General features: G+C 35.9%; 1 protein-coding gene across 6 annotated transcripts in view; it reads left to right on the top strand.

Annotated features, from left to right (window-relative positions):
* DPY19L1 (dpy-19 like C-mannosyltransferase 1) overlaps positions 1-12,018 on the top strand; it is a 142,067-nt gene that overhangs the window by 72,103 nt on the left and 57,946 nt on the right. For all 6 annotated transcript variants that reach the window (XR_003143157.3, XM_025464610.3, XM_025464611.3 and 3 more), the window contains 4 exons: positions 1,477-1,578; positions 6,490-6,561; positions 9,933-9,982; positions 11,270-11,294. Coding sequence is in view for 5 of the 6 variants with exons in the window: in XM_025464610.3 (XP_025320395.1) it covers positions 1,477-1,578; positions 6,490-6,561; positions 9,933-9,982; positions 11,270-11,294 (249 nt within the window). In the remaining variant the exon portion in view is untranslated. The remainder of the gene's footprint in view (positions 1-1,476; positions 1,579-6,489; positions 6,562-9,932; positions 9,983-11,269; positions 11,295-12,018) is intronic.

Raw genomic sequence — 12,018 nt, 5'->3', positions numbered from 1 at the left:
CCTGTTCTTTGAGAGTTTTTTTTGTGTGTACTATTTTTTCTGCTTTGTATTTGCTGTATTAATATTTTCAAAGTACCACCTTTTTTTGAGGCCTCTGGTTTTGCCGAATTTCCCTTTGTCACCAAATTGTGTTATCCTCGTTTCTTATGCCTTTGTGCTTGTTCTGTAGCTTTTACTAATGCTTGAGGGAAAATGCTTGGTTCTTTTGTTTTCAACCTCTTTTATTTTCTGATAAATGCATTTACAGCTATAAATTTCCCTGTTGATAGTGTTTTTTCCCTATGTCTTGCAAATTAACTATTTTGAGATTTTCTTTTTAGCCTGAAGGTTAAATTTTGTGCTACTTAGTTTTTAGCCAAAAAAGATTTTTAAAGTCATTTCTAGTTAGTCGTTTTCCAATTTTATTGCACTTGTGATTAGAAAAAGAATTGTATTATATCAATTCTTTGAGATGTATGGTGATATGGTATGTGAATATTTAAAAAATTTTCTTATGTTCAGAGGTAACATGTATTCTCTCTTTGTGAAGTTTGTATTTTCTATGAGTGTATTGATAATGCTATTCAGGTGTTATGTTAACATTTGTCTGCTCTGTTTTAGAGGGAAATATTTCACATTTCCAGTGACCACTATTAACTGGTCTATTTCTTCCTACAGTTTTTTTCAGCTCTTTATACATTTTGAATCTCTACTGTTAACTGCAGATATATTCATGACACATAGGACATTGCTTTGCTGTTCATTTTGCCAGAGTATAATGTCATTTGTTGTCTCTTTCCATGTTTTGCTTGAATTCAGTTTTTTTAAATGTCACCATTGCTAACCTAGATTTGTTTGGTTCAATTTATTTATTTTGTTCTCCTCTTCCATTTTCAACCTTTCTGTATACTTTTGTTTTAAACATGTCTCTTGTAGACCATAGGCTCCATGCTCAGTGTGGAGCCCAATGTGGGACTTGAACTCAGAACCCTGAGATCAAGACCTAAACTGAGATCACGGGTTGGTCACTTAACTGACTGAGCCACTCATGTGCCCCTCAGAGAGTCTTTTCAGTCTCCTTTTCAGAAATTGGAATTAATGTTTCCTTTCCTTTCACTTCATTGCACTCTGTCCCTGATGATTGATAGATGCCTGTGTGTGTTCCCAAGCCCACCCCTCCTGGTAGGCTCAGGAAAAGGAGATGTTGTGTAGCATTGTTTCGTCAGGTTTAGCACCCTAAGCAGGGAAAACCCACGGATAAAAAGCATTTGCTTTGTTGATGATGGATCGTGGAAAGCAGGGCGTTGTTGGAACTATCATTTGTCAGCAAAAGAAGGGAGAACCATGAAGTTGCAGCACTTTAACAGAAGCAAGCCTGGCATGGGAGCAGCAAGCTCTGCAATGTAGTGAAAGCTATTTATAGATACTATTAAAATTAAAGTGCATTACTACACTATATGCCGTAATCTAATGATACCTCACTTTATTCCTTCTTAGGCTCACATCGGCAACTTATTAACATCAAAATTCTTCAGTTACAAGGATTTTGATACATTATTGTATACCTGTGCAGCTGAGTTTGACTTTATGGAAAAGGAGGTAAGATGCGATTTCTAGTTTTCCTTCCTCAGGTTTTGGTCCATTCATTTTTTTCATAAAGGGTGCTCCTGTTATCTCCGCCTTTTTCCTGTGCTGTTACCTGTGGGAAGCAAGGGAAAGCAATGGCTTGGAGGAAGACGTTCCTTCTTACATTAGTATGGCGCCCCTGAAATGTATGGTTTGTTCTCATTCTGATAATTTAGAAGCAAGCATTCAGACTAGCAATAGTTTTTTTGCATGAGCAGTTCAAGTTGCCTATTTTCAGGGATAGCATTAATTCGGAGACTCTCTCAAGTTCTCACATTTCCATTCACTCAGTGGTTGTTTATTTGAATAATCTTATTGCTTTGAAATATTGAATACAAGTTTTTCATTCCAGCAATGTTTTTCTTTCTAAAATTGTATTCAGATGTTTAAAAAGAAACCACGGAGTAGCGTGGGGGATTGTGAGATGGAAGTCTGCAGTACTACTTGATGTTCTTGGACAAGCAACTCTCATTTTTTTTTTTCCTGTCATAACTTACTAGTTCCTAGTTGTATGCTGCAAAAAGATATTGTGAAGGCCAAATGAGATAGGTAGGAAGTACTTTGATATTTTAGTGATATTTTATATAAAATATTATTTTGCAGTAATCCTGAGAGGATTTGATCAAAGGGTTTGATTCTCAGGATTTGACCTGAGAGGGTTTGATTCAACAAATTGTGCGTGTGTGTGTTTGTGTGTATGTGTCTTTTTTAACACCATCGTTGTAGCCCCAATTTATTATGATATTTTATTATCTGTGAAACATTTTCCTTCAAAGCTATGTGCGTGTAGGTATTACACTGGTCAACAGGACTCTACTGACACCTTCATTTTCCCCTTGATCCCTGCTGGGTGGTTACCTCTGTGTTCCGAGTTACAGACCAGTGGATGATTGTGTACCACACTGAAAACTCTTATCAACCAGACATTCTGAATTGAGCATGTCCTGCAGATGTACTGTTTACTCCAGTGACTTGTCAGTCTTCATTCCCTGGTTCTGGCAAATTCTGACATATATGGATAATAAAAAGTATATAAATGATACTCTTGAGCCCACTGAAAGAAACCAAGGAAGAGTGTCTTGAAAGACGTTAAAATGCATGTTCATAGCAAATCAAGACTCCTTCAAGCAAGTGGTAAAGGAAGTAGACTACAGGGTAAACATCAGCAGAGTGTTAGGCTATGGCCAATGTCCTTTGACATTATTGAGGATATTCATGCCACTATAACCTGAGAGTATGTACCATCAGTTAAGTGATAGAAGAAATTGTTTATTGAGGCATAGCATGACTTCCGTTAATTTGAAGAAAATAGCAAAGCTGTTTCCAGCCTGCTATTCCTCATCTCCATTCGTATCTTCACAGGGACTGTGCTGTAGAGACAGTATGGTGCCAGTTCAGAGAGTGTGCATCCATTGTATGATACATCCATACACTGGGGAAAAGGGAACAGTTTAACATGATACTGTACTGGTATGGAAAGACATGTATAATGGAATGAACAAAATGGTATGATCTTATTTACCTATAATTAACACACATAGAATAAGGTGTGAGAGAGGAAAATTTTAACAGTGGTTTTTGGCTGGAGAGATAATCAGTGATTAACTTTTTTTTGTAATTTGCATCTTTAAAATGTTCTACAATAATCATATTTTAATTGTATTCTGCTTTAAAATAAAGTAAAAGAATGAGGGAGATCTTTCCCTTCTAGGTATGGAAATGGTTAGCAACAGTGCTTAAAGTACAGGGATACTAAGGCATGAACATTTTTATGGCCAAAAATAGATAATGCTTGGATAGTCCCATGAGTATGTACTTAACTATGTTTATGTGTATGTACTTAATATGAAAGAAGAAAGAAGCACAGATAAATGGATAAAAAGTGCATTATTTCAGAAATATTATTTGAAAAATGGGATTTGGGGTGAGATCCCTGGGTGGCTCAGTGGTTTAGGCCCAGGGCATGATCCTGGCGTCCCAGGATCGAGTCCCACATCAGGCTCCCTGCACGGAGCCTGCTTCTCCCTCTGCCTGTGTCTCTGCCTCTCTCTGTCTCTCTCTGTGTCTCTCATGAATGAATAAATAAAATCTTTAAAAAAAAAGCTTTGTGTCACATTATGCAATAAACTTCAGTTCAGTTAATTAGTGTGTCAAAATTAAATGGAGCTTGAAAAATAAATTTGAGGGACATTTCAACTAGTATTAGCTTCATTTTGTAGTGGGCATAATAGCAGTGCAAAATGCATATGAGAATCATTAATAGATTTGACTGCATATGACATCTGTACATTAAATATTGTAAAAATTAAAAAGCAGATGATTAACTGGGATGATTCTTGCCATAAATATAACAAATGAAACTAGGAATTAATGTATTGAGTTTAGGAGATTGTCCAAATGTATAAAAAATTACCAAGGACTCTTAACCCTTGCCCAAAAATACATCCCTACTCCCATACACATGTGCAGAAATGGGGGAGGCATGTGAACAGACAGCCCATTGGGGAAGAAATGCTGATAATTGATTAAAATTGTCTTATTTTTTATGCATTTTTTGGCTTTTACAATGAGCACATATAACTTTTATGCTTAGAATAAAATGAAAAATTAATAGAAAAAGACCTTGTAATTCCAGTAGCACACATGCATGTACACATGTGTACCTCTGTCCCTGTGTGGTTTGTTTCCTTTGCATTTGTTCTTGTGCATACCCTCTCTCTGCTGGATCTTTTAGTATTGAGGAAATTATATAATTTTATTTCCTTTATATTAATGCTTTTATATATTAATTCATGTCCCTTCTGTTGGTTTCCTATGGAGAGTCATACTCAGTCCCTTCTTGTCTCCACTACTCCTCCCCTCCCCTTTTCTAATTTATTGTAATGCTATCATCAGTGACATTATTTCCTTCCCAAATATCCTCCACTCAGTCCCATTGCATCTTCACTGTCTGCACATGCTATTCTCTCACCTTCATATCCCTGTCCTTGTCATAGTTCTGTAGATTGGTGTTTTTCGTGCTGTATGTTCTGTGATTGAGGAAGCCTCTTCTGCCATTTCTCAATTGTGTGAAGCTTGCTATCCAGTGGATTCCTCACAGGGGGCTATAAGAACAATAATCCCTGAGTTTTCACGCATCCTGTATTTTATCAGTGGCTTTTAAATGTGGAGATATGGCTAGATATAAAATATTTGGCTCATGTATTTTTCATGGAGTGTCTTAAATAAATTAACTTCACCCTCTTCCGGCTTAGTGTTGCTGTCAGAGTTTGATGCTAATCTCATTTTTTTTTAAAGATTTTATTTATTTATTCATGAGAGACACAGAACGAGAGAGAAAGCGAGAGAGAGGCAGAGACACAGGCAGACGGAGAAGCAGGCTCCATGCAGGGAGCCCGACGCGGGACTCGATCCTGGGTCTCCAGGATCAGGCCCTGGGCAGAAGGCGTCGCTAAACCGCTGAGCCCTCAGGCTGCCCTCTTTTTTTTTTTTTAAAGATTTTACTTATTTATTTATTTATTCATTCATTCATTCATTCATTCATTTATTTATTTATTTATGAGAGCAAGAGAGAGGCAAAGGGGGAAGCAGGCTCCATGCAGGGAGCCCAATGTGGGACTAAATCCTGGGTTTCCAGGATCATGCCCTGGGCTGAAGGCAGACGCTCAACCACTAAGCCACCCAGGCATCCCTGATTTTCTTTAAAAAAAAAAAAAAATATTAAAAAATACTTTTCAAATAAAGTTTTGGCATACAATTTTAAATTTGAGTTTTAGTTAAATTTTGTTAAATACTTTTGATGCAACTTTGACATTGCCTTTTTAAGGTAAACACCAGTATCTCACAACTTTTTTTACGTTTATTTTTAGTTGTTATTAGAAAATGCCTGAGTTTTTTAATAATAAAATACTTCTGGTTATATAATTTTTGCTTAAGTTACTTTTAAAAATTTACAAAATAGAAATAAATATATTTAAAAATTAAATACTATGCAAATGTTAATAAAAGTAAATGATAAAATAAAAACATAAAAAATCTTTTAATGAGACTTCTAACTATGAAGTATGCATTTTTGGTTAATAAATTACCAAAATTACTTGTCTAATACAGAATAACAAGCAACCAAAGTGGGCTAATGAGAGGGAAAATAAGAAAATGCTACTTATACTTTATAGGATTAAAATCTACCAGTGCTTCTAATGTTAAAGCTAGATTTCTCCTGATTAACATATTTGGGGAAGTGTACATTATTTAACTCAATAGTATAGGATTATTTTTGTGAGGGTAAATATTGGTGGTAAGCAAATCAATTGCAGCTTAGAAATTTCAGAATTATTTAAGACTATGACTTGAAAATGATTGAGAAATATATAGGATTGGCAATGTTTAGGATTTTGTTATTAAATGTTTCTGTAGTTTCTTATTAAGAAAATATAAAAGTTTTTATTTATCTTGTAAACATGGTCATTATTTTGTGTGTATGTGGGAGGGAATCATGTTTAAGATTTTTATCTCCCATCAAGTGGACAGGAAGAGCTCATGCAATTTAAAGGAATTCTACTGATCTTAGGTGAATATTAAGTCGAGCTGTCTAGTTAGAAAAGTAGTGTGCAAAAAGTGAACAGTAATCTTTCCATTCACATCTTATACTTACAAGTGTTATACTATATTTGTTCATGTTTTCAAATCGACATTTTGGGTAAGCTTGTTTCTATGGAAATATATCTTCATTTTTATGATGGGAGTCAATGGGTATATTGGACGAACCCTAAATGGGTAAATGCTCTACTTACACTTTTTAAACTTCACTTTGTTCATTATTTGAAATGAAATTTTGTCTGAAAATAATATTTTCTTCTAACAAAACATCTCTTTGAATTTCAGACTCCACTGAGGTATACAAAGACATTGTTGCTTCCAGTTGTTCTGGTTGTGTTTATTGCAATCGTTAAAAAGGTATATGTCTATCACTTAAGGGCTCTTTCTTTTTTAAAAAATTATTTATTTATTTTAGAAAAAGAGAGAGTGCTAGCAGGGGGAGGGGCAGAGGGAGAGAGAGAATTTCAAGTCTACTCCCCCTGAGTGCAAAGCCTGATGTGGGGCTTGATCTCATGACCTTGAGATCATGACTTGATCTGAAATTGAGAGTTGGATGCTCAGCTGACTGAGCCACCAGGAGCCTTTTAAGAGCTCTTTCTTTCTTTCTTTCTTTCTTTCTTTCTTTCTTTCTTTCTTTCTTTTTTTTTTTAGAGCTCTTTCTTATCATAAAATACTTTCTTGTTCTACATAGTAGTTAAGTATATTAAATTACATGTTAATATGACACAATATTTTATATGGATTTGTTAAAACATATTCTGTATTTTCTTACTAATAGCCCTTGATGAACATTTACAGGCCTTAAAAATATTCTATCTGCCAGCATAAAATAGACATAAGAAAAAGATGGCTCCAGTTTTGGTAGTCATATATTTTGAAAGACATGATCAAAGAGACTATATTGGACCAGATACAGTTATTTTTGTCTTTGTAAATTATTACTTTTAGCTTTATGTAATATTTCCCTAAAATATTCAATATATGCCATTCTAAGTCACTTATGCATTTCTCAGTAACTCCTGGAATGAGTTTCTTGTTATTGATCAAAAGGAAAAAAATAGAATATTAACAATGTATTAACCAACATCGATAAAATTGTTAGACTCCCAACTTGGCTTTGATAATGAAATTCTATTTTTTTTTTTTTTACATTTTTTTAGCATTATATTTTTGTGCCGAAATTTATACCCTTTTAACCATCCACATTGTGAATTATATCTTGCTTTTCTACAGAATGGTCCACAAAATATGCAGAATTAAAATATTACTAATGGAAAAATAATTTTTCATGACAAATGGTGCAATTTCTCATCACCAAACCATTTCTACATATATGCATAAATATGCACAAGTGTACATGCGTGAGCAGATACATCATTTACACATGTGTAGACACACACGTCTTTGCCTCTATAAACTTTCTTCTATCTGACTAGGACCCAACTGATTGTTCATATATAGCTTATCTACCTCGTGGTTTACCATTGAAGAGTTTTTCCTCTTCTGAGTTACTTTTCATAAATTACAATATATCAGCATTGTTTTTGTTTTTTGTTTGTTTGTTTGTTTTTTTTTTTCTTATGGTAAGAGCATATGTAGTTTTATTTTTTTTTATTTTTTTTTAAATTTATTTTTTATTGGTGTTCAATTTACTAACATACAGAATAACCCCCAGTGCCCGTCACCCATTCACTCCCACCCCCCGCCCTCCTCCCCTTCTACCACCCCTAGTTCGTTTCCCAGAGTTAGCAGTCTTTACGTTCTGTCTCCCTTTCTGATATTTTCCACACATTTCTTCCCCCTTCCCTTATATTCCCTTTCACTATTATTTATATTCCCCAAATGAATGAGAACATATAATGTTTGTCCTTCTCCGACTGGCTTACTTCACTCAGCATAATACCCTCCAGTTCCATCCACGTTGAAGCAAATGGTGGGTATTTGTCATTTCTAATAGCTGAGGAATATTCCATTGTATACATAAACCACATCTTCTTTATCCATTCATCTTTCGTTGGACACCGAGGCTCCTTCCACAGTTTGGCTATCGTGGCCATTGCTGCTATAAACATCGGGGTGCAGGTGTCCCGGCATTTCATTGCATTTGTATCTTTGGGGTAAATCCCCAACAGTGCAATTGCTGGGTCATAGGGCAGGTCTATTTTTAACTGTTTGAGGAACCTCCACACAGTTTTCCAGAGTGGCTGCACCAGTTCACATTCCCACCAACAGTGTATGAGGGTTCCCTTTTCTCCGCATCCTCTCCAACATTTGTTGTTTCCTGCCTTGTTAATTCTAAGCCCAGATTTAAATCAGGTCAGAGAAGTTCCAGTCTTTAGCAAAGAGCAGGTGTGATATTCTCTTTTTTCTTTTAAGAGTTGGTGAATTCTGTAACTGCAAGTGTTTTAAGAGAATGAATAAAGATTAATCTATAATCAACAAACAGATGATAGACTCTAAAGGTTTTCTGATTTGTAGTTAGTGATTCTGTGTTAACACATTATATATTTGTAGAATATTCTGCACTATAATTATTGTTCATATTACATATTTATACTCTCCCCGAACATATCACACATACAATGTTATTTCCCCTGGTTATTTGACAGCCCTGAAGGGTACATGGATATTATTATCCCCATTTTGACAGATGCAGCATTAGAAGATCAGAGAGGTTGTTTCCGGGCTCACATCATGTCCATTAAAAAGCAAGGGAAGAGCAAGAATCAGACTCTGCACCTTTCCCTCCTTATTGAGTGTTATGTAGTGTTCAGTTTTGTAGTCTCACAAGCTTTTCAAACCTGATGAGTTTATAGTCAGTTTCTGCTAGAAGCAAGAAGACTCTGTGCTTCCTTTACACTTTTGCACACTTGATGTGGGTGTGCACCTGGCAGGTAATCAAAAAACACCAACATTGGCAATTTAGAGTACATTAAAAAGACAGCAATCTGGATGGCTGGAGATGACAAGAACAGTTACATCGGGTTAAAAGAACTGGATGTTTGACTTGAAAGATTCAAATGGAATAAAAGGTGATTATTTTCATATATTTAAAAGCCCGCCACTTGGAAATAAGATTACACTCACTTTGGCTCCTTAGAATCATGGCCAATTCTCAGGGGTAGGACTTCTGACCAGAATTGATCTGGACTGACTAGGAAAGTGTTACAGACTCAAGCCTTCCAAGAGGTGGATTAACACCAGTCAGTGGTGTCATGGTGGACACCCATGCTGGGGATAGGATTTCAGATGAGATAACCTTCCAGTTGCTGCTAAATATGCAAACTCAGTGTTTGGTTGGTTGTGCTTCTCAGCCTCCCACCTAGTTGCCCAGGTATGTGTATGGATGCTGAGGGAGAGGCATTGCCAACAACCTGGGTATGTTGAATTCCCTGAATGTGAGTTAGAAGCCAGAAGGTCAGGTTGCAGGGCCTGGAAATGCTTTCTAGTTGTTCCACCTTCTGGGAGACCATTTCATCCAGCTGAGCCTGTGGCTCATTTACAAAATGAGGATAATGCTATCTACCTGAACAGAATTGTTGGGTATTAGATATGATCAAGGACTGTGCAAATGGAAGATTATGGTGGTGTAATTATTTCCTGAGTCATCTCTTATCTCCATATTTCTTCTATTTTTAAGTAGAAGTTTGAAAGTTTACAAGATACTTTAGTTGAAATTTCATTTTCCCCAAACAGCTCTTCTAATGTGTTAAAAAATTTACTTGCAGATTATTAGTGACATGTGGGGTGTCTTAACTAAACAACAAACACATATAAGGTAAATATGCTTTTAATCATTTTGTTATTAAGTAGATATTTAGAGTGTATTAATTTTATAGTTCATATTGCATACTCAGCATTTGATAATTGATGTTTTCGATTGTCATTCCTCTTTGCTTTTATCATTCTTCCCTATCTGTGCAGAGCTCAGTACATCACTTATTCACACCTCAAATTCCATCTCTACAATCTGACAGTAGGCCTAGTACTTAATCTATACTTGAAGGACACAGCTTTGTGTGTCAGCTTAGCAGAAAAGATAAATTATTCTGTTGATGGTTTTAGGACCAATGGACTATCTTTTGAGAGAAAACCAAAGAGATATAAAACTAATACCATATTTTATGTTTTACACAAAATAAATTCCAGATGGAACAAAGATTTAAATGTAGGAAAAACCAATAAATGAACATTTTTTAGGAGATAAAACAGGAATGGAATAGGAGGGATTATGGAGAGGGGCACTGAATATGGGAGTCAAGTGCCTGTCTGATGTTTGAGTAAGATTAGTCTAGTGTGACTGGAGCATGGTGATCAAGAGGGAACATGGTAGACGATGAGTTTCAAGGCTGAGAAATAGAATGACGATGTACAGCATGATAAGGATTTGAGAGTTTATTCATTGAGGGGTTTTAAGTAAGGGATTGGTATGACTGGATTCCCCCTTGCAAAAGCTAGCTGGCACTGCTGTGATGATAATTGAAATGGGATGGCAGGGGTGGGGTGGTGCAGGGTCAGAGGCAGATGTAGGGAGAGTATATGGGTCTCTAATCATGTATCCTTTCTCAGGAAATTAAAATTGTCAAGTAAAACTCATGGGGGAGTTTTGTGGCTATTTGTATATTCTAGAGCTGCTGCTGAAAACATGTTTTTTGTGTGGTTTCCTAAATTGTCTCTGTAGTAGCTACAGTTTATGAGGAAGCTCAGAGACAATGAGAAGCAGGCATATGGAAGTATGAAGGCTTTAGGATTCCCTTCACCCCATTCCCTACCTTGAATATCACCAGGGAGGTACCTGATAACACCACGGCATGTCTTTCGTTGGCCCAATAATTGTCCATGTAGTCAAATGTGCAGGGTATGCAACATTGTCATTTAAAAAAATCAGCTGGCTTTTAAAAGATTGTGACACCAATTTCCATTCATAACTGTTAGCTATTTTTATTTACATATATATGTCCTTTGAATGTTATACAAGTTGTAAAATTCGTTTTTGTAAGATGATGCAAATAATTGAAGTACATACTTCAGTAATGATTCAATAGTATTTCTTATTCCATTTCAGAAAACACCAATTTGATCACGGAGAGGTAAAGATTCAGTATTACTAAAATTTACTTTGTTTTACAGTTTGTATGTATTTGGACTTTTCTTTCTAGTTCCAGTTTCTAACTATTGGTAACTGTCACTTACCATATTCAAAATGGGCCTGTGTTTTTATGAGACTATTACAAACGTGACCATTTGTTAAAACATTTATGTAGGAAGCCCATTTGGTCTGTTCTGATCATCTTCACAGTGATCCAGTTTATTGTGTGATTGGTTGCTGCTCCTATCGCCTGGTGATTCCACCTGTTTCTCTCTCCTCCCTCCCTCCTTCCTTTCTCCCCTCCCCTCCCCTCCCCTGCGTTTCCCTTCCCTCTTTCCTGACATGTAACATGATGTTAGATTCAGGTGTATAACATAATTAACTGGATTTGTATACGTTGTGAAATAATCACCACAATAAGTCTAACATCCATCACATAGTTACCAAAAAATTTTTTTTCTTGTGGTGAGGACTTTTAAAATCTACACTCCTAGCAACAGCCTGGTGACTATGGTTAATAGTACCGTATTGCATATTTCAGCCTGGTTTTGATGATTGTTCCAAGGCAGAGCTCTGGGATCTTAAACAGTACTTAATTTTGTTTACCACTTTCCTGTCTAAATCTGATGGTAACACCAAGGTAGATTCAGAAATGTGGGCTTTATTAACTCTAGGCTTAACTCTGAGCAAAATTCTAGAACCGCTAGCTGTAGTGACTCTATAAT

The sequence above is a fragment of the Canis lupus genome, chromosome 14, assembly GCF_003254725.2.
Source record: "Canis lupus dingo isolate Sandy chromosome 14, ASM325472v2, whole genome shotgun sequence".
Taxonomy (NCBI): domain Eukaryota; kingdom Metazoa; phylum Chordata; class Mammalia; order Carnivora; family Canidae; genus Canis; species Canis lupus.
Note: the sequence above shows the minus strand (reverse complement) of the source record. Positions and strands in the feature narration are given on the sequence as shown.